This window comes from Acanthopagrus latus, chromosome 11 (genome assembly GCF_904848185.1).
Source record: "Acanthopagrus latus isolate v.2019 chromosome 11, fAcaLat1.1, whole genome shotgun sequence".
NCBI classification, from domain to species: domain Eukaryota; kingdom Metazoa; phylum Chordata; class Actinopteri; order Spariformes; family Sparidae; genus Acanthopagrus; species Acanthopagrus latus.
The window spans coordinates 5292985-5316201 of NC_051049.1; the positions used below are offsets into that span (position 1 = coordinate 5292985).

Genomic DNA, 23217 nt, shown 5'->3' on the forward strand with positions numbered 1-23217 from the left:
AAGTCAAAAGGCCATAAAGGGGGTGTATGCTGGGAAGACTCCCTGCTTCCTGCTTCAGAGACAGACAAGGAAACGTCCCATCAGCAGCAGCAGGACCTTCCACCGTTTTCTCAGGTAAGAGCTGATATCACACACAAACACACACACACACACCTCAGTTTCTTTGATCACACTATTTCTGTTTGCATGGATAATTATTCATTAAGTTATGTGTGTGGATTTTTTTTGTGATACAATAAAATTCAACATAAAATCTTTAAGTGCCCTGAAAGAGGAAGTCACATTGGTATATCACTAAGATACTTTGATTGTGCTTAAAGCAACATTATTATTATTATTATTATTATTTTACCTTAAATTATCAGCTCCAAAATCATTTTAATGGGACAGTGTCTTGTAAAAAATTGAATGGTGTTTCTCTCACAGCCTCCGCCCCATTATCTCTTGTTTCTGCACTATGTACCTACAGTGAGAGGGTGGGATCACAGCGTTACACATTTAAATCAAAATACCGGCTTTCAACACATAACATTGTGATGATGTAATGAGTTTTGTTTGTAGACGGCACCTGCATTACTTTGAAAAACCTGGGATCTGTATTTGATCTGTATTCATGTCGGTGGTGTTCCACTAAGAAACTGTGGGGGGTGGCAAATTGCACAAACATCATGACATTATGTTAAAAGGGCAATACGTAAGAATATAAGTTGAAAACATCCACAAAAATAGACCAAAATTATCAAGTAGAAATAAGAGTTTTGACATTAGGACATCTGTGTGTTGTGTTACAGATGTATACACTGAAACTAGGATGCTAACCAGTTAGCTCTGGAGTCCAAAACTCTGTGCTAATGTCGTAAACAGCAACAGCACAGCCAGGACTGCTTGCTACACGGCTAATAAGCTAACTAGGTAAGAGTAGCTACAGTTAGCAGCAGTTAGCAGTTGTACTTTATGTTGTGTGAATTCGACAGTTGCTCAATTAAATGAAAAAATAACTGAAAATAATCAACAAATTCTGAAGTAAGAACGGTTTTGATAATATGATGTGTGTTTACAGTGTCGCAGAGATTTCTACTGAAATTAGCATGCTAACCAGGTAGCCTTAGCCCGTTCTGGTCCAGAGCTTGTGTGTGTTCATACCAATGCTTCCCCGGTGCTCCCAGTGTAGACTGCTAACTGCACGGCTAACTGAGCAAACTAGCTACTGGCAGCTATAGCTAGCAGCAGTCAACGGTTAGTATTAAAAGTTTTGAGTGTGAAATAGACAGATGGCCAATTTTTACATATTGCATCTTTAACGTTTAAAAAACATTTAAATGTGGTTCATATCTTGTGTAAAGTATGTTGCAAAAACTATTTGGCTACTTTGGTAGAAAGTATTTGTTCATCAGAATTCTTGTAACTGAAGATGCTCGATATCTTTTAATCAGCAGATTCAATCCATGTTTACACTATGCTGCATTTGAGTAAGGTAAGAATGATTACATCCATAATAAATACACATAATTGTAACAGTCATGATGATCAGAACACTTTGTTTGGTGGTATGACCTTTTGGCTTATTACAATGTCTAGGGGGATTTCGTGTGGGTGGACTCCGGCGGCGGGGTGCCGATCGGGGCCCAGGTCAAGGTGACACCCACTGGACAGCTTCAGCTGATCGACGATGAAGGAAAGGTACAAACCCCCTGCAGAACTTCGCTTATATCAGGTTCAGTAAGCGAGTGGAAGCCTTCTATATAATGTCGACTATTTCCCGTGACAGGAGCACAAGATCAACAAGAAGACAGAGGGCACCATCCGGCCCATGCACCCAACCTCCGTGGAGGGAGTGGATGACATGATAAGGCTGGGTGATCTCAACGAGGCAGGGCTGCTCAGGAACCTTCTGGTCCGGCACAAAGAAGGCATCATATATGTAGGTTTCTATTCCTGTCTCCTGACTCTGATCCGCCCAGTTTTATGAGGTCCATAACCTGCTGTGGAAATGCTTGCGTCCATGTCTTCCCTCGCTGTGAATGGCTTTCTATCTCAGACTTTGCCCCGTAGTTTATCACTCTGCTGTTTGTCTCCATAGAGACAAATGAGCCTGTGTTGAAAGAGAACGTCCCAGTGTTTCTATGTCACTGCGTCAAAACAGTGTTTGTTCAATTATGAATTGGGCCATTTTGTTGTATATAAATACTGCTGCTGGGCGCTGGGGGCAAAACACTATCTTGTCTTTGATTTACTATTCACATTATAAACCACAGCGTTTAACACAGCTCCTCATGATCGTAATCCTCCCATTAAATTTTTAAATCCAGCGACCCATATTTAGCTCACGTATCTCACGCATAGCAGCAGTGACCAAACGGGGGGTCAACGGGGTCACACCATAATAGCTTATTTATGCTCATGCACACACACAAACATTCGTGTGATGATGGCTGACATCCCCCCTCTGTTTGAAGACATACACAGGCTCCATTCTGGTTGCGGTCAACCCTTACCAGCTGCTGCCCCTCTACACCACCGAGCACGTGCACATGTACACGGACCGACGGCTGGGTGAACTGCCGCCGCACGTCTTCGCCATCGCAGACGCCTGTTTTTTCAACATGCGGCGCAACAAGAAGAACCAGTGCTGCGTCATCAGGTCTGCTGTAGTCTAATTACAGGAGACTGAGACTGATCCTTGATTGTTCTGTTATCATGGATTTATTGATTGAAACGTATATTTATAAAGGGGAAACTTGGTTTACAGTGCACGTAATAAGTGTGACAAATAATAGTTACAGAAAACTATGAAAGGATCAGTTGACAACAGAAAATTAATCAACTTAATGTGTTTTCATGTGAAAACGACACATTCTCTGGTTATATAATGTAGCCTATATATGCTTTTTTTCCTTTCCTTCAGTTTGTTTTATAGATTCTTTTGCATGTAAAAGATCTTGAAAGTTAAAATGCTGAATATTTGCACCAATGGAAGTTCCTGAAACACCTCGTCAGTTGTTATACCATTAATTCCGAGACTTTGTTAAATAAGGCATCATTTATTCCCAGCAGCTAGTTTGAAACCTTAGAATTGATTTAACACAGTTGCTCTGTTATTGTTAGCGTTACAGGCTCAGCCGTGTGTGAGCTGACCAATCAGAGCTGAACAAAGTACTTAGCTGGAGGAGCCTTAAAGAGACAGTTGCTCAAACAGAGCATGGCAGAGAGGGTCAGGGTTAAAGGATGAGCATTAAAGGATGTAGAGCTATTCTTGCAGTAATCCAAAATAAAATTATGAACCTGAAAATGAGCATGAAACTTATTCTTGATCTCAGTTTAAAACCAGTCTTAAATTTGTTGATGCTGTTACAAAAATATGTGCTACAGTGCATTAATCACATGCTCAATTCTGTCTGCATATAAAGTGAAGTCATCTGCATACAAACAGAATCAACAATGTACAGGAAAAGGTTGATATCACGGATTATGAAACGAAGAAGACCTAAAACAGATCCTTGTGGAACCCCTAGATTCACATTTAGGTTGCACATCATCAGCCACATTGAGATCGGCTGCGTAAGTAATGGTACTGTTGTCAAATCCAATATCTCTAAGGCCCCTAGATAACATATTTTGATCCACTGTATCACAGTACCATACACAAAAAACAAAGCCGAGTTCAAACTATGCCCAGGTGTAAAACCAGAAAGACTTTAAAACAGAAGTTTTGTTGCGAAACAGTCAAAACTATTGCAATTATTATTGAAATTATTGAATTAATTTTAGTTATAAATGCTCAGTTCTTTGTTTTCCTCACCAGTGGGGAGTCTGGAGCAGGGAAAACTGAGAACACCAAGCTCATGCTGCAGTTCCTGGCTGCAGTGAGCGGCCAGCACTCCTGGATCGAGCAGCAGATTCTGGAAGCGAACCCCATCCTGGAGGGTACGAGCCAAACACCAACAAATACAATTGTAAGACAGTGGAATCCCCTTTTAACCTGATTTTCTTTCTTCCCAGCCTTTGGTAATGCCAAAACAATCCGAAATGACAACTCCAGTCGTTTTGGGAAGTACATTGACATCCACTTCACCAAGGGCGGGGCCATCGAAGGGGCCCGAGTTGAACAATACCTGCTTGAGAAGTCCAGAGTCTGTCGTCAGGTGAGCAGACTGGGTGCATGAATATGTGCAAGAGAAGTAAAGCTGTGTGAATGCTCTTGTTATGACTAAAATGTTGCTTTATGTGCAGGCGCCTGAGGAAAGAAACTACCACATCTTTTACTACATGCTGATGGGCATGTCAGCTGAGCAGAAAAAGATTCTTTCTCTCGGAAGCGCTGCAGAGTACTACTACCTGACCATGGTACCGAAGAAACTGTAAAATTCTGTCTTTATTGGTGGATTTGGATGATGAATGTGCAGGGCGTGACTCACAGATTACCAGATAAGAGTTCACATTTAGTTTTAAATGTCTTATCGTCATCAGGGTAACTGCACCAGCTGTGAAGGACGTGACGATGTGAAGGAATACGCTCACTTCCGTTCAGCTCTGAAGGTCCTCATGTTCACAGAGAATGACTCCTGGGAAATCTCCAAACTGCTCGCTGCCATCCTTCACCTGGGCAATGTGAAGTTTGAGGGTGAGGACGGACGCATGTACTGCCGACGCCATTCTCAGATGTGTCAAATCATTGAATCATCTGAGCCACTGAACACATTATTCATGCGTAATTTCAGGCACCATCGTTAATAACCTAGAGGCCTGCGACATCATCACATCAGACCATTTCAACATGGTCAGCCAGCTGTTGGAGGTACGTGTAGTTTTTGTTTTTACAACTGCATATAAATGGGTTGAGGCGTGAGGCTGAGTCCGTGTGTCCCATCGCCTCAGGTGGCTCCCAAAGAGCTGGAGAAGTGTCTGACTCAGCGCTCCTTCATGACTGCCAGAGAGAGTGTGACCAAAGTCCTGACCTCTGCCCAGGCTGTGGACGGCAGGGACGCCTTCGTCAAAGTAAGACCACTCACAAAGATCCACGTCAGACATAAATGGAGCTTTATCTGAGCATGCTAGACCCGCCTCCTGAAGATGTAGTAAAGAGAACAAAATCAGTGGATTGAGTGTAATTGGAGAGCTTTCTTAAATTCCCACCAAGGACAACAAACTTCTTGCACGTTGCCCCTTTAACAATGGAGTCCTTTGCCACAAGTCAGTACCATAAGTATCCCTGTCCAAAGTGAACAGATTTGGGACTTATGTTTTTTTTTTTTTAGTATTGCTGTGAATAATCAGTTAATCATAATCAGCTTCTCTCCGTCCAACTTCCAGGCAATTTATGGAAAACTTTTCCTTTGGGTCGTGGACAAAATCAACGCTGCCATTTACAAGACATCAGAGGATTCTGAAGAGGTCAAACAGTCGATTGGCTTGCTTGACATCTTTGGCTTTGAGAACTTCAGCAAGAACAGGTTAGTGTTTCACGGTGGCGCGCAAGACATTAAAGGTCCACTGCTGCTGTTTTTATACCAAACTGACTGAAATCCACCCATCTTGTCTTTCCACTTGTTTCGCTGAACTGTTGCAGCTTCGAGCAGCTGTGCATCAACTTCGCCAACGAGCAGCTCCAGCAGTTCTTCGTCAAGCACGTTTTCAAGCTGGAGCAGGATGAGTATGCTCGTGAAAACATTGTTTGGGAGTACATCAACTACCAGGACAACCAGCGCACCCTGGACGTGTTGGCCAGCAAACCAATGAACATGCTGGCGCTCATTGACGAGGAGAGCAACTTCCCAAAGGTCTGTATCCTCTTTGTACTTTGTGAAATTCAGTTTTAAGAAAGCAAAGCAGATTTTAACTCTCTTATTTCATCTTCAGGGCACAGATACCACCATGCTCCAAAAAATGAATACTGTCCATGGAAAAGGGGGCATCTATATTCCCCCCAAGAACAACTATGAGACAGAGTTTGGAATCCAGCACTTTGCTGGCGTGGTCAACTATGATTCAAAAGGTACTTATAAAGCTTTTAAAAGCATGGAACCATTCCTGTGCAAGTCCTCTGTGGTGTTCTTATTGTGTCTGTCTCATTTTGAGGTTTCCTTGAGAAAAACCGTGACACCCTCAGCACAGATCTGATTCAGCTGGTGGAGTCGTCCACCAATAAACTCCTCAAACTGGCGTTTCAGAAGGAGCTGTCCACCGGCACGAACAAGGACAGCGTCAACCCCAGGATGGTGATCACGGCGGCCACCAGCAGCCTCCGGGTCAGTGACAGTCTGCCACGCTTCAGCTCTAAGATCATTTTGGAGATAAAAATAACATTACATATTGTGACATTTGTTTGTGCCTGACAGCAAGCGACAGATGCGAAGAAGCGCGTGCCGACTCTGACCGGCCAGTTCCGTCAGTCCCTGGATTCCCTGATGAAAACACTGACTGCTTGCCAGCCGTATTTCATACGCTGCATCAAACCCAATGACTTCAAGAAGCCCATGGTGAGGACAGAAGCTGCATTCACTCAACCAAACTTATTTTCATCTGTCCCGGAAATGAATAAAGCAGTTTGGTGTAAGTAAATCAGGTTCCATCCATCTGTGTCCCAGCTGTTTGACAGAGATCTGTGCATGCGTCAGCTCCGATACTCTGGCATGATGGAGACCATCAGGATCCGTAAGGCTGGATATCCTGTGCGCTACACGTTCGACGAGTTTCTGCAGCGCTACCGCGTCCTTCTGAAAACCTACATCTGCGATCCCAAAAAAGTAAGTTGAAGGTTTTTAACATGATGATGTTTGATCGTGATGCAGTCGAACCCTCTCTCACCTTCGGATGCTGTGTGTTTTTTTTTTTATCATTACTAACAGGAAAGTAAACAGAAATGCTGTGAAAGCATTTGTGAAAGTGTGATGACCAACGAGGATGACTGGAAGACTGGCAAGACGAAGATATTCCTCAAGGTGCCCCCTCATATTTTAATGTTCAGTCTGTTAGTGATGGATATGTACGGAGGCGTACAAGAGCCAGAAATAAATGGATTCAACTGAATTTCTAATAATAACTACGGAAACTGTGCTGTTGTAGAAAATATGTTAAAGGTCATCTATCTGAAATAGGTTTCAATTTCTGTCTCTGAAATTTCAAGCAAGTAATTTTTGCACATTTTTCTGCACAAAGTCAACAAGAACATTCAGATGTGTGCAACCATATGGCTAAATAAACAACTACATATTCATATACCAATGCACACCTACATATGAACACTCGTGAACATAACATGGGGGAACCATGGGTTGCGAGTAGGTCATATGTCACAAACATTACAGCAGTATGGTCATAGTCGTTCTTAAAACCAGGATATACGTAGCATTAAGGTTGATTATCACCTCTTCTTGTAATATAAGTGCTCCATTTTTCCCAGAGGGCATCACCTTTGTCCCTTTGTAATCTGAGACTAAACGTCAGTAGTTCCATTATTTGGATGTCTTTAATTATGGCTTCCCACTGATTAACTGTGGGAGGTTCTGTATTGAGCCATCTTCTTGTTATGGCTTTTTTGCTGGCAGCCATGAAGATTTTTAGGAGGTATCTGTCTTTTTTTGGTAATTCTGTGTCCAGCAAGACCTCACTGATAGTACTTTGAACTCCTTGCCAGAAGGATCTAAGCATGGTGCAACTCCAGAATATATGTGTATGATCTTATTGATAACATTCAGCCATTAAACGTGGCATTTCATCTCTTTCACGTCACAACGCTGCTGCTGTCAGAATCATCTGCCTCCTCAAGTAGTCAACAGTTTGGTACTTAACATTCCTAATGGCAGCTAATGTTAATGTTGCTACCATTAGCTAGCTTACGTGAGGGCAGTACATTATTCTGGTTGCATACTGTAGAACTTGGCCTTTTTTTAAATGCTCCTTCTGTTGATGTTGACAAAATGTGAGACCACACAACACTAACAGCGTAATGCTATTGGCTGTTAGACGCTGGAACCAAGTGTCTGAATCTTCTGCAGATCTGTTATTATGTAGTATTATTATTTTTTAATGATTTGGCTTTAATTATTCTTTGTAATTGTAATTGTCCATTATTCAACTTTAACATGAGTAATTTAAACCTACAGCTTTGGTTAATTTGTTATTTTTTCCAGTTTCTTATAATTTATCAGTTGGATGTGAATATTTCCACCTGAATAAAAACTGCCACTGTTTTCTCTCAGGACTCTCATGACACCACGCTGGAAGTGGAGCGAATGAAGGAACTAAACCTGAAAGCACTTTTAATCCAGAAAGTCATGAGAGGCTACAAATACAGGTATGGGACACAAAGCTGTGCATTTATCTTGTTTATTCATTCATTTATTGCTCATGTGACTCACAGCTTCATGTCTGTGTGATTCATGCCTTCTAAAGGAAACAATTCCTGAGGAAACGGGCCGGCGCTCTTGTAATTCAGAAATACTGGAGAGGACACAAAGGAAGAAAGCTGTACAGACTGGTGAGTCACTTTTTAATAGTTCAAACTGTTTTTTTTTTAAACCCAAATAACAATACAGGCCTGACATACAATAAACGTCTTCACTTGTGTTTTAACTCTAGGTCAAGCACGGCTTTGCGAGGCTGCAGGCGCAGATCCGTTCTCGCCAACTCCACTTCCAGTATAAGAAGAAGCGGGAGGCCGCCATCATGTTGCAGGCTCAGATCAGAGGATACCTGGCCAGGAAGCAGTGGAAGCGCAAGAGAGACGCTGTGATCCTCCTGCAGGCGTATACCAGGGGTCTGCTGGCGAGGAAGATGAGGAGAGCTGTAAGTTCAGGCTCTTGAGGAACTACGAAGAACACCGTCTGAGTGATATATTACCAAACTCTTTTCAAATATTCACCCCTGTCTAATCTTTCATCTGTTACTTTCAGCTGTTTACTTTCAGCTCACTATTTTGACTCCACTGGTAGCATGCTAACTGGTTTTAACGCACTTTCAGTGGCAACAGCATGGTGTTAAACTTACTCAGGCTGGTGGGAGGTACAGTGTTAACCTGTTGTAGCAGAAGTTTAACTTTGCTGGTTAATTATGAACGTACTAAATGGGTTATTTTGCTCCTAAACACAAAAATATTTGTTTATTTTCAGATCTTTTTTTTTTAGATGTCCTGTCATTATAGCTCCTTGTCAGTCTCTTCCAGCTGTCCCTCACTGTTAGGACTGACAGTGGAAGAGGAAACTTCAGTAACAGAAAACTGATTGAAATTCATAATTCTACATTTTGAGTGTGATTATTAATATAATCATAATTCCCCCCCAAGCCACTGCTGTATCATGACAACCTGTTTGTGTAATAAAGAACTTGAAGACATTTTGTGTCCTTTCAGATGCGCCTCTCTGCTAAACAGAGAGCAGAAGAACAGCGGGCCATTCTGGAGAAACAAAAACACCTGGAGGAAGTGCTGCGGCAAAAGAGAGAGTTGGAGAACAAAGCTAATGCTGAATCCATCACAGACCAGGAGATGGTGGACAGCATCTTTGACTTCCTCCCCCCTATTGTGGTTGGAGGGCAGGAGGGGCAGGCACCCGTGGGATTCGAGGTTCGGAAATGAAAAGTTTATCACGTTTTGACGTCCTTTCAGGATCAGTCACTCACCGCATGTCTCTGTCTGTTTCAGAATTTGGAAAAGAAGAGGATGATTACCGAGGAGATAGACATTGACGACATCTCCCTAGACGAAGAACCCCCCGAGGATGATTTCGATGACCTGGATGAGTACGCCTTCTCCAAATTTGCCTCCATGTACTTCCAGGGTGCAGCCAGCCCGACCCACATCCGCCAGAGGCTTCAGCAGCCGCTGCTTTACCATGAAGACGCAGCAGATGTCCTGGTGCTCATTTCAGACCAATTTAATTAATCATTTCGGTTGCTCTTATACGAGGAATATCTTCATTTATTTCATATCATATGAATATTATGTTATTCCCAGGCCTCGCTGACAGTGTGGTGGATCATCCTGAGGTTCATGGGAGACCTTCCTGAGCCAAAGAAGCAGGTCCAGGCTCAGAGAACCGCCAGGCAGGAACGCTTCATCCCACAGGAACTGATTTTGAGAAAGGACAGACGTCTCAGCCACATGGTCGGCCTGGATCAGGTAAATATCCTCACGAAGCACAGAGTTTATTTTTTGATGTTTTGTAGATTAAACAATAATCATCAATACATTTCATTTCTGACATTTTTTAGAGGGTGCTGAGGAATAAAAAAGAAACAGGGCCTGCACCAGTGCCCGAGGAGCCAACACAAAACAGAAAGAGCTCCATGTTCACGGACCTTCTGACAAGAAGGAAGGCGTCAGCTATGCCCAGCGACACCGCTCAAAACCCGAAGGTCTACACTGTGCCAGAGAAGAACCAGGGGCGGAAGGGATCCACATTCACTGACCTGCTGTCCAGAAACAAAAGAGGATCAACTGTTCAAGAAGTCCCAAGATCCGCTTCCAGCTTCAGGAAACCCTCGATCATCATGGAGGAGGTGTGAAAAATATTTGGACTTAGCGTTGCTGTGAGGTTCTCTGTCATAACGTATTTATTGGAATTTCATGTTTTTTGTTTTACAGTCAGATGATCTGACTGAAGTGGCCAAGCCTCCCACCCTGCAGACCGTGAGTGAGGACGACAGCACCATGAACGATGAAGGTCCCTCGCTGGACCGTCCACTGACGTCACTCGAAAAACTCCACATCATCGTGGGATACGCCATCGTCAGACGTGACCTCAGGTAACAGAAGCTCCGTTTAAAAATCAGTCACATCTCAGTATCTTTTTTTGTATTTTCTACAAAAACTGCTTTTTGTCTGTTGTCTGTGCAGAGATGAGATTTACTGTCAGATCTGCAAGCAGCTTCAGGACAACAGCAATCGTAACAGCTACTTCCGTGGCTGGATCCTGCTGTCCCTCTGTCTGGGCATTTTCCCTCCCAGTGAGCGTTTTATAAAGGTGAGTACAGCAGGCGTACTCGCTGCTTCAGTCTCGTAAACGGTGTTCACCCGCTGTGATGTTTTTCTCTTCTCTTTTAATCTCTTTTTTTTTTCTCGGCAGTACCTGCAAAGTTTCATCCGTTTCGCTCCAGGAGGCTACGCTTCCTACTGCGCTGAAAGGCTGAAACGCACAGGACTGAACGGAGTGCGAGGAGAGCCTCCAGCCTGGCTGGAGCTGCAGGTACTGAGACTGACATAAGATGCTCCTGCAAATAATTATAATGGATTAATGTGCAGTGTCCCTGTTGGAATACGTAGATGAAAGGCATCACATTTTACCCAAATCAGGAAAAACACATTTTATCAGTAGGTATCATGCAGATAATCTCCTTCAGGTTAATGACTGTAACGTGTTTTTTTTTTCTGTACTGTAAAAGGCAACCAAGACCAAGAAGCCCATGATTGTGTCTGTGACGCTGATGGATGGACGCACCATTAACCTTCCTGTTGACTCCGCATCGACCTCCAGAGAGATCTGCCAGATCCTCGCCAACAAAATCAAACTCAACGACACTTTTGGCTTTTCTCTCTATGTCGCCTTGTATGAAAAGGTGAGCTTTATATCTAACAAAAGAATGTACATTGGCATCTTCAGAGTTAACTTTAATATCAGTAGATGACCTCCGATGTTGACCCGTCCTTCAGGTGTGGGCTCTGGGCAGCGGGCGGGAGCACGTGATGGACGCCATCTCCCAGTGTGAGCAGGAAGTGAAGAGGAAAGGAGGTCAGGAACAGCACGCTCCGTGGCGCCTCTTCTTCCGCAAGGAGGTCTTCACCCCCTGGCATGACAGCAAGGAGGACAAGATCAGCACCGAACTCATCTACAAACAGATCATCCACGGTCTGAAGTTTGGAGAGTACCAGTGTCAAAAGGTGCGTTCAGGTTCGGTTGATTATCTTACAAAGATCTTTTTTCTTTCGCAACATTTCACGTTGTTTTTTTCCCATTTAACACTTTGACAGGAGGACGATTATGTTCAGCTTGCTGCGAAGCATTTATACATCCAGCACGGCTCAGGAAGCAGTCCAGAACACGTGAAGGAAGTTGTTCAGGAATGCATCAACACGTCTCTGCTGGAGTCCAAGTCAGAGGCCAAATGGGTCCAAATGGTCAGCACCGCTCACGCTGAGGTCAGTCACAGCACGGATCAAAAGGTGCCGCGTGAACAGAACTGGACGGAAAAGAAAAGCTCCAAAGTGGCCTTGAGCCCGTTTAATGTTTCTGTTTATTTTTCCGAAACCACACCAGGGGTCATATTTGAGCTCTGGACAAAAGGCAGACGCAGTGAAGGCAGAGATGGTCGACTACGCCCGGGAGAAGTGGCCCATGTTCTTCTCCAGGTTCTTTGAAGTTGTCAAGCTGTCAGGTAAGCGTCTGTCAGCAGAGAACCTGATCAGGTTTAGACACAACAAACATCATGGTTTAGCTTAAATTACCTGTATTTCGCCGCCACTAAAAGGCCTGAAAAATATCACCACAGACTCAAACTGTCGCCCGTAACAATGCCCACACCTCCATCCCCTGATGTGAAAACCCCCTAATAAGCATATAAAGTGAACACGTTACACCACATCTGGTACGAATGTCGAGCTTACCGGTATCTGAGGTTTGCAGAAAGGTTAACAGCTAACATCATATCTTAGTGACTGGGCCTTTATCAGAAGTGATGACTTTAGATTGAATGGAAGAGACTCACAGAGTGACGAAGATCTGCTGCACTGTATCTCCGAGGAAGCCCTCAAGAGAAAAAACAAATCTGCAAATCAATTTCCAACACAAGTCTGATCGAAATTGACAGCAAAATATATCTGAATTATTCAAAAACCTGTTAGAAGAAATGCCACAAACATTTTATCGATCTGTACATCTCTCTCTCTTTTTTTTTTTTATCAGGGCGGAACATTAAACATTAAACATGTACAATACAAACATTTCTACACTTTCCTCGTGAATACACAGACAAACACTTTTAATGATCAGCACTGAGGCTGTTTTTTTTTTAACCAGCCCCCTTTGAGCAATTAGCCGCTGCTGCTGCTTTTTGTATCTATGTCAGCCTGGAATATACAAGGCTATTTATAGACCCACACTATACCACTGGGGTTAAGACTCGAGCAGAGTAGTTGATTAAGAGTGAATAAGTGGGCCAAGAACAACACGTCTTCCCTTTTCTTGTACGTCAGATTTACTGCTGTTTAGCTTCTGAACAACAACTTTACAGTAAGATTCACTCTGACTCACTGACACTGTGAGTATCTCCTGCAGCCATCAACTCCTCAGCCAGGTTTCTTTTGTTTTTGTGTGTAAATGTATAATTGACAACATGACGGTAAGATGAAAGTGATTATATATTTTAGAGGCTTTTCCATAGCACAACTCTTCAAAATGGTACCTGTACACACAGAGAAAGAGACTTTTAAATTTAAGTTTTACAAGCTAAAATGTTTAAACAACGTAAAATTATGAGTCTACTTTGTCATTTTGAGCTTCTTCACTTCTTCCAGTCAACAATTTGTTGCTGTTTATGCCTCATTTCAACTGTAACATACAGTATGTTGTCGTCCCCGAGGCCTTCGTCTTCATTTTATTGTTGTTTATTAACAAAAATCCCAATTTTTTTCTTGTGTCTAGCTGTGTCTATGTAATCGTCTACTTTTCTTTGAATTTCCGAGGAAATTGATTTCCTAATTTTTTTAAATTAAAGTCAGCTTTTAAAATGTACAGAATAACAAGTTGAATATCTTCGAGGTTTGCACAGTTAGTTGGACAAAAAAGGACATATTTCACTATTGTGTGACATTTTATTGACTAACTGATGAAGAAAATGTCAAAATAATTCAAAAACAAATCCCCTGAAGTGAACCTTGTTGCTTACAGCCTCATTAACGCTGCACTCACAGCTTTTTAACTCCGGAGTGGCTGAACTGACCCACATGCAAAGTGCAAGCAACACGTCCATGCTGGACACTGATGTTGCTCTAGGATTCCAGTCTTATCTCCGATGAGTCATGATTTACTGGGCTTGTATCCTCCTGGGTGTTTCTTTATAGGTCCTGCGCTGTCAAAGAGCAAGTTCATTGTGGCCATAAACTGGACTGGTATCACCTTCCTGGACGAGAGAGAGAAGAGGCTGGTGGAGCTCTCCTTCCCTGAAGTGACCGGAGTCAACACCATCAGGTAGAGACAGAATCAGAGGAGGAGGAAGTAGAGTGTCGGTTTATGTGAGGCGCTCATGGACCCTTGAAATCTTTGAAGTTTGTGCATTTGAGGACAAATTGAGGCCTTTGATATATCTTCTCTACTCAAAGCAGCAGTATCAGTATGTAACTGTCAATGTCATTCTTAAGGAAGATAGTTGATTGTAGAGTGTCATTCCCAGATTGGCAAATACTGATGCTTTGGCTTAATGGTCCGAGTTCAGTGGTTCCCCAGTTTGGTATTTGATGGACACCACTTGCCCAAAGTTAGCGTGGATGGACTTCCCGCGTGGATAAGTGGTTACAGACGATGGATCAGTGGGTGGAAACAGACTGAAAAATCAACTATCTTTTTGCAAAAAAGTCACATAATATTTGCTTTAACACAGCTGTGTTATTGTTGATTGCGGCTCCTGTCTCAAAGAAGAGCGACAGTCACGAGTGTGTCAGAGAAACTGAGGTCGAATGATATAGGTGACAGCAAAAAGAGTGAGAAATTGAGCTCCTCTGCAGTGTCTCGATGCCAACACACATACGAAACAGACACATGCGTGCACGGAACAGTATCTGCGAGTGGAAAATCATCCTCACAAGGGAGCATTTGTGCTCCACATGCAAAAATGTGTTCCTGTCAGAGCCCCAGATGAGGTATTCATGACAGCCCTTGTTGTCTGTGAGTGTCTAGTTCCCATTTTCCTAAAACTCTCAGTGTTGTAACAGTAATTATTTTTGATCTGTGTTTCAAACTCTGCAGAGTCGGGTATTGAATTTAAGGGAACTGGTCCTGGAGAGTCTTTGAATTTGATGTTTAACGAGGTGTTGGAAACCTGATAACAGCGAGGTGGCGTGATGTTACTTGTCTTATGATTCTCCCTGATGTCCATCCAGGGAGGGCAAAGCGTCGGGTCAGGCGGTGAGCCTGCTGACTCTGAAAGGAGACTTCACCCTGGCAGGAAACACAGCTGAGGACATGGCGGAGCTGGTTACGATGTTCCTCAGTGGACTGACAGAGAGATCTCGGTATGCTGTGACCCTGAAGGAATCCGATAGGCAAGGTCAGAGGACTTGTTTTTCCTTCTCGTGTTGTTACAGCTGAGTGATCTATTTTAGAGTGATGTCTGCTAATTGATTCGTTCCTGTACAGATGACCCCACATTCCTGAGCTTCAAGAAGGGAGAGCTCATCATAATAATCAAAGACGATGAGTTTTCTCAGAAACACGGCTGGATGAAGGGCGAAAACGTGCGAACAAAAAAAGTAGGAGCCGTCCCCGCTGACGACATCGTGATCCTGCCGACGCTCAGCAAGCCCACCAGTGAGGTCATGGTAGGGAGAACTCAATGACGCACCATTCTCAGATCAGCTAACAGGACAAATAATGTGCTGAGTGTTAAACTAACTGCGTGTTTCTTTATTTCAGAGCCTCATCAACTTGTCTCCAACCCAGAGGACGAACATCATACAGGCAAACCAAAAGGGAACAGTGGAGAGAGTCGCTCTTGCCACTCTCAAGGAATTCTCCCTCCAGTACTTCAGGTGATTTGACTTCATTCCGCAAGTTATCGTTCTCCAGCTGATCGAAAACAGTACCGGCATCTTGTTTGCTCGATCCTACAGGCAGCCCACGAAGGATGTGAACCGCCAGGTGATATCCAGGAACGCTGCTCCAGAGAGGCTGTGGGTCAACTCCAGAGAGCCAATCAGACAGCCCCTCCTTCAGAAACTGGTGGGCAACCCGGACCTCAGCCACAAAGCCAGTCTGGCCTTCACTGATATCCTCCACACAGCAGCGTTAGAGCAATAAGTAGCATTTCTTTCAGTGTTTTTTCAGCCAACTGACCCTTTCAGATTACCATTAAAACAATTCTTGTCTGTAGCATCGCCAGCTAACAAACGTCAGTCCTATTTCAAAGTTCATGAAACCACAACGGTTATTCCTCCTTGACCGTTGCGCACCGATCCTGAAGTATATGGGAGATTACCCCGCCAAGCAGATGCAGAGTCCTCTGGAGCTCACCGACCAGATCTTCGGTCCCGCCACCAAACACGAGGCGCTCCGGGACGAGATCTACTGTCAGATCATGAAGCAGATGACCAACAACAACAACCGGTACGCTCAAGTTATTCCAGCGTCTCACCCTTCACTGCTGTGACTCTTGATAGAAGTAATTACAGCTCACTTTTCTCTTTTGCTTTGGTAAAACTTCTATGAACGATGAAGTAGAATTATTAAAGACAGTTCCTCAAAGGTCCGTTCAGTTAGTACAACACTACAATTACAATTACTAGATTTACCGTGAACAAAAATGAGAATCAATTATTATATTTTTCCCTCTTCACTTGTCATTATTTTATTTAATTGTAAACTAAATAACATTAAGTATTAACTGTTCCTCAGACAAGATAAGACTTGGAGTTAGAGCAACTAGGATGTCCTTTGAGTACTTTATCATATTTTATAGGTCAAACAGATAAACAGAAAACATTCGATAGATACATTGATAATGAAAATATTTGTTAGTTGCAAATTTGAGAAGATAAAACCAAGATTTTGAGCTAAATTAAAGCCTGACTGTTGAGTTGAAGTGCCACAAACTTTTAATCCTTTCTGCATTTTTCTTTATTTAGACAGCAGGAAGTACCAAACAGTGACAAAAAAAGAGAAATTCGACGTTGACTCAGAGGTGGAACTGAAATAAAACCCATGTGTCTCTGTACACGAATAGTTCTCGATACAAACCAAGACTCACAAGATGAAGTACATGATGATCATATAACGTGTTGTCTGTCCATCACCCAGGCTCAGCATGGAGCAGGGCTGGCAGCTGCTGTGGCTCTGCTGCGGCCTGTTTCCTCCCAGCCAGTCTCTTCTGAGGCACACCCAGCGCTTTCTGGAGTCGCGGCGCAGAGAGCCCCTCTCCGCCGACTGTCTGCAGCGGCTGCAGAGCTCAGTGAGGTTAGACCCAACGTGCCGTCTCACACGTCACAAACACACAGTTCCCAGCAGCGAGCACCAAGAGGGGTGTACGAGACAGAAGTCGCCTCCTGCTCCCCCTGAACTCACGATGACGTTTGAACAAAGAGTGACTCACAGAGCAGCAAGAGTTGCTCTGAGAAAAGTACAAAGCAGTTGCAAAACAGTTGTTTGTAATCATGACACTACGACTGGTGTAGTGAGGAAATTAAAGGAGGCGTCTGTCTTTTCTTTTAAATCTCTCGTGAGGTAAACTCTCTGCAGGCAAACGACAGAGCTATAAGGACTTACTGCTCCAGATCTGCCGAGGGAAGTTTGTGCGGAACAACCTCGCAAGCGATTCTCACATTGAACTGTTTAAAAAGACACTTGTTGCATCAGCTTCACAGTGACTTGACAGCAGTGTGTATTTGCATGTCCTCCTCTATAAATATATTTGATTTACATTTTTTTTCCCCACAATGACGACAGTGTTTTTTGACAATGTTTTTTTTTTTTTGTTTTTTTTTTCTGATCAAGTGCAGTTGCTGGTTGACAGTTCTAGTGAGCGTTTGCTCTTTTCTCTGTCTGCACCGAGTCTGTGGCTTAAAGGTCAAAAAGGAAAAGATATGACGAAGCATTTGCTGTCTCTGTGTAGGATGGAGCCCAGGAAGCTCCCACCGCACCAGGTCGAAGTCGATGCCATCCAGCAGAACAGCACACAGATCTTACACAAAATCCACTTCCCCAACGACACAGAGGAGGTATGGATACAGTCAGATGTCAAAAACAGCCTCCAAAAACACCATGTTGGACAAAGAGAAAAGGCTAAATGAAGGGATTATTGTAGATAATGTAGATGAAGCTATAAAACCAGATTTCCTACCAAACTGTGCCAAAATCTTTAATATTGTGATGACTATTTTTGACTAATTTGCAAAGTCTAGAAGAGCCACAAGATCAGATCGAAGAATTCTTACACAGAGATAAACAAAACAACAATTTTGGACCTTTAAATTATTAATTTACAGTAATGTTTTTTAAGGAAAATGGATACTTTCACTCTGCACCTTTCTACAAGACCTGGTCAAATATGTCGACAGTACAAGTGTTTCAGTGATTCCTCTCTCGTCCCTCTCCAGATATTTGAGGTCATGACAAGCACCAGGATCAAGGACCTCATCCTGAACATCGCCAGAAAGCTCGGTCTGACCACCGCAGACGGCTTCAGCATTTTTGTCAAAACACACGACAAGGTGTGTTTCACACTTCTCAACCTTGAACGTTGAATTTATGATATTTTCTTTTATAAATTTGCGAACTTCGGCTACACTGCTTTATAAAAACAGAGTCTGTGATCGTATTTCTTTCAGGTCCTCAGTTTGAACGAGACAGACTACTTCTTTGACAGTCTGAGACAAATCACTGACTGGTCCAAGAAAGCCAATCGGATCAAAGACGGTAAGAAAAAAAAAAGAAAAAAGAAAGAAACATTATCTGATTAAAATGGAAGTTGGACATTTGATGTTTTTTTGCACTAACCCACATAAACCTCTTTGATGTGTGTGTGTTCTGCAGGTGGCCCAGTCAACGTACCCTATCTTGTGTTCTTCATGAGGAAGTTGTGGTTCAATGTGATCCCTGGCAGAGACACAGAGGCCGATCTTATCTTCCATTACCCTCAGGTGCATTTGAATGGTGCCGCTCAGCCACCACCACATTTTCCAGGCTCATTAGTTTTTCCACACGACGCTAAAGCCAAATCTTTCCGCCCAGCTTCATCCCATCAGTGACAAAGTATTACCACTTGTTCTCAACTGCTCTCTCTCTCCGGTTTCACTATAACCAGAAGGAACGTTACAGATTAAAACGTTGTCTCCCGATGAACAATTCTGGTTTTAAATGTCCAACTTGTGCACAAAACTTTTGAGAGTTCAGTGCCATCAGTAGCAGAGTTAATAAAAAAAATATTTTTTGTCTGTCTTCCAGGAGCTACCTAAGTACCAGAGAGGCTACCATGTCTGCACCAAAGAGGAAATGATCAACATTGCAGCTCTGCTCTTCAGGATAAAGGTCAGCAATGACAAGAGCCAGCTCGTCATGATCCCCAAGATGCTGAAGGAGCTGGTGCCCGCAGACCAACTGAAGGCCATGTCCGAAAACGAGTGGAAGAAGGTGCGAGGGGCTTTATTTTCACTTATGAGCAAACATGTAGCTTAAAGGACAAGGGTTGATTTAACACTTTTTACTCATGATAAAACCAACTATAATAAAAACTTTTCGACTTCCTTATTCTGTCTGTGACGCAGAGCTCCAACCCCACCTGTTCCTCCTGAAGATGTAAATCTTTGACAGGAGTCTAAATATCCACGCCAGTTGTGAAAACTACAAAACACAACACACAGCTGAGGCTAATGATAACCCAAAGTTTTGCAGTGACAGCAGTGCAAAGTTATTACAGTTCTTCCTGAGGGAAACATTGATATCTAATACATTTTATGACAATTCATCCAACATATGTTCCGCACACTGTCCTGCTTAGACTTTCATCAGATTATCTATATCGATAACCTGATGAATTGATCGGCCATCGATCTTCTCCTACACTCCTGTTGATCCCGAGGTGCGCAAAAGCCGTGGATCCAATATATGTGGGTTAAGGTTAGGGTTAAAAATTTCAGCCTCATGTTGGAGCTAAAAAAGAGTCAGGTCTTCACACAAAACTGTTTGCAGAGCTGTAACTAACAATAATTTCTATTATCGATCAGTCTGCAGATTGTTTTTACAATTAATTATTTAGTGGCCAAAGTGAGACTGCACCTTTTGTCAGACCAGCAGTCCAAATCTAAAAAAATCCTTCATTTGCTGTCATGAATGACAAAGAAAAGGAGCAAATCCTCATATTCATACATCATACATTTGCTTAATTTATGTCTAGCGGCTAGTGTGGCACCTAAGAATGAATCTGGCGAAGCTGCTCTGTTGTTGTTGGCGAGGCCGGCTCAGGCATGTGCAAGCTGACCAATCAGAGCACACTGTGTAATCGGGAAGGGCCTTAAAGAGACACGGGCTAAAACAGAGCGGGGAACACAGAGCTGTAAAACCTATTCCAGTAGTAACCCAAAAGAAAATTCTGAATGTGCATAATAAGCATAAGACTCTGTCATTTCCTGAAACAGTAGTTTCAGTATAACAGCAGAACGACACACTGTAGTTGTCAGCAAACATTATTCAAAACTCGAGTAAATGTTGCATTTATCTGGGACTATATTCAGCTGTGGATTTAAACACAGTTAGTGCTCTTGAAAGTACATAATGTACCAGAATGATGAATGTTAGAGTGGCTGAAAATAAATAAGAAGGTGTTGTCACTCGACAGTGAGGCACAGTGATGTGTTGTCATGGTCTCTGGAGGAGACAGGAGCTCTTCGGCACAGATGAATAAGACACATAGGGCTCTGGATACACGGTCACTTGTCAGTAAGATCAATCTCTTGTTTGCTTACGTCTTTTTAATGGGCTTTGTCGTGAGTTAAAAAAAAAAATAGAATAGAAGCAGCATTGTTCTTTAGATTGCCCATAGTAACACTGTCCCCATTGTGCCGTGTCTGCGATGCTCAGCTCTTAGAGGTTATTGCCTGAAGGCTGTGGGGATGTTGGAAAATCATTAACCTCATAAAAAGAGCGTTGTGTCACACTGTGATCTATATAATACGTTTTTAACATTTTCAGACTATCACCGCCTCTTATAACAAACAAGGTGCCATGACTGTGGACGAAGCCAAGGTGGCCTTTCTGAAGGCAGTGTACCGCTGGCCGACGTTCGGCTGTGCGTTCTTTGAAGTGAAGGTAAGAGCTGCAGCGGAGGCCCGGCACACAGACGCAGCTTTATCTTCCTATCTGTGGTCCATTTGAATGGGTGGGCGGCTTGTTTATCTGACGCTCTCTCGCTCTCCGTCTCAGTATCTCACACTGACTGCACGCCTGCAATAAGCAAATAATCATGAGCGCAGAGATGTTTAATGATTTGCCTCTCTTAACTTTCTCTCCAGCAAACATCGGAACTAAATTTCCCAGATATTGTGCGCATAGCCATCAGCAAGCAAGGAGTCACCATCATCCACCCAAAAACCAAGGTGAAAAAAAAAAACAAAAAACAAAAGTCCTCATTAACATTGTCCCCTTCAACATCCTCCTACTAGTTTATTCATTAACAAGTCTCTTCTCTTTTAAAAGGACGTGCTGGCGACTCACCCGTTCAACCGCATTGCAAGCTGGTGCAGTGGTAGCACCTACTTTCACATGACTATCGGTAGTTTAGTCAAGGGGAACAAATTCCTGTGTGAAACTTCACTGGTAAGATCAACCAGTAGATATCTCAGCTTTGAGTGCTAAACTGTCACTCCGTAGAAGTTTGTCCCCCGTCATTTGATTTCTTCACCTCTGTGTCTTCTTTTCAAAATAAAGGGCTACAAGATGGATGATCTTATAACCTCCTACGTCAACTTGTTCCTCCGAGAGAGGAAGGCGGGCCAAACCAAGAACCAGCGCTTCGACATGTGAGCCTGAAGCAGCGCGAGTGTGACGCATCTGCAGATCTAAACCAACACACTCAACATGTAGTTTATACGCGCCAACACATAGAAGCAGAGCGGGAGCAGTTTCTTCTTGCTTTTAAAAGTGTAATCAACTTTATTTCGCTCTGTGAGAACATTTGATTTTATTGCATGAAAGAAAGTTGTTGTAGATTTCTCACGTTTTATTTAAAGCTGTTTCTTTGACATGTAAGTGAGAAACTCGTGTTCTGGGTAAAAAAAAAAATAGAGTGCAGATCATTCCAGAGTCCTTAATTTATGGAGAAAGATGCTTGTATACATGGTAAATTATCCATGAATAAAAACCAGAATTAACCAAATAACACTCTTAATCCTTCAATACCACCCAAGTTTCAATAAAAGCAAATGAAAGTCACACATAGATACAAGGCAACTTGAATAGATGCCAGTATTCTTCTTATTTCAGGCTTCAAACTCTTTAATCTGATAACAGTTTCTTTAAAATACTTACTGTGTTCATAAAATGTCTTAAAATCTGTTGCATGAATTTACAAGATCAGTTTCTTTGTCTTTGGAGTTTTGAGACTCCGATTCAAGAACGCATGTTGTATTCAGGTGATAATCCGACTCGTCCGGCCTCGCAGCGCTCTTACATTACCATGTAGGAAAAACTTTTTTATTTCCCTCCAGAAGTATTTTATCCAACCTATTGACAAACCTACATGTTCTTTTGACATGTAGAGACGCAGGAAGCATCGTTTTACATATTTATTCAAGTTTGTTTTTATTTGAAATACAAAGTTGTCACTGCTGTTGACAGTGTTTTCTCTCCATTTTACCGCGCCTGTCTTATAAACATTCAGGACGCCCTGCGAAGTGTCCTTGAACACAACACACATGGCCTGGCATGTGATGAATGCACTCCCTCCCTCATAAAACACTTGAAAATCCTTTGTGAAGGTGAAAAGTTTGAAATCATCCATGTTTGTTAGCTTGTATCCTCATCCGGCTTAATTAGCACATAGCTAAGCTTCTGTGCCTGTTTCTCCATGTCTGGAATAGGATGAAACCAGAAACGAGATGTGAATTTTGTCACTAAAAATGATTGTTGGCTGGCACACATGCAGTCGTACAGATAAAACTGGGACCCACAAGTCAAAACATTGTGCCAGTGTTGGCCAAAACCTCCACAGGGCTCCTTTCAATCACTCCACAATATCTGAAGTGCCTAAAGTGTTTACAAAAAAACATTTATTGTTTAGGAATAATTTAATTTTCTTCTAAAACTGTCCAATAAATCATATTTGAAAGCCTGTTGGTGAGTGTGACTCAGTGTTGACAGCAGCTTCCATCAAAAACTGTCTTTCAGCAGCAGAGAGCTGCTCCCTCGCAGCGGCCCGGAGAACGATATATTTATGATAGTAAGCGCTCACACGAGGCAATGTTTTCACTCCAGGGCTGCGAGACGCTCAACAGACAGAGAGCTGCGAGGCAGAACAAAAGTGGTGGTG

At 42.8% G+C, this 23217-nt stretch overlaps 1 protein-coding gene across 1 annotated transcript; it reads left to right on the plus strand.

The window, feature by feature from the left end:
* The first annotated feature begins 11 nt into the window (after window positions 1-11).
* On the plus strand, window positions 12-23022 carry LOC119028318 (unconventional myosin-VIIb). Its single transcript, XM_037114152.1, has 48 exons — window positions 12-114; window positions 1434-1474; window positions 1579-1680; window positions 1769-1921; window positions 2457-2641; window positions 3803-3924; window positions 4000-4142; window positions 4231-4344; window positions 4468-4621; window positions 4719-4795; window positions 4876-4995; window positions 5311-5450; window positions 5567-5777; window positions 5857-5992; window positions 6076-6245; window positions 6336-6476; window positions 6585-6743; window positions 6846-6938; window positions 8199-8293; window positions 8392-8476; window positions 8578-8784; window positions 9347-9559; window positions 9638-9850; window positions 9950-10114; window positions 10207-10494; window positions 10580-10740; window positions 10832-10958; window positions 11061-11180; window positions 11377-11550; window positions 11645-11872; window positions 11963-12130; window positions 12249-12366; window positions 14051-14177; window positions 15086-15252; window positions 15342-15523; window positions 15618-15733; window positions 15815-15969; window positions 16154-16307; window positions 16998-17153; window positions 17809-17914; window positions 18293-18406; window positions 18524-18611; window positions 18729-18835; window positions 19140-19325; window positions 20883-20999; window positions 21203-21286; window positions 21387-21506; window positions 21618-23022. Exons 1-48 carry the CDS (start codon window positions 27-29, stop codon window positions 21711-21713), a joined length of 6786 nt encoding a protein of 2261 aa, XP_036970047.1. The 5' UTR covers window positions 12-26; the 3' UTR covers window positions 21714-23022.
* The last annotated feature ends 195 nt before the right edge of the window (window positions 23023-23217 follow it).

Coding starts and splice junctions, on each gene's coding strand:
- LOC119028318 (XM_037114152.1), top strand. CDS start 27: ATGCTGGGAAGACTCCCTGCTTCCTGCTTCAGAGACAGACAAGGAAAC. Junction 18,612..18,728: donor AGCCAATCGGATCAAAGACG/GTAAGAAAAAAA, acceptor TGTGTTCTGCAG/GTGGCCCAGTCAACGTACCC. Junction 19,326..20,882: donor CCGAAAACGAGTGGAAGAAG/GTGCGAGGGGCT, acceptor TAACATTTTCAG/ACTATCACCGCCTCTTATAA.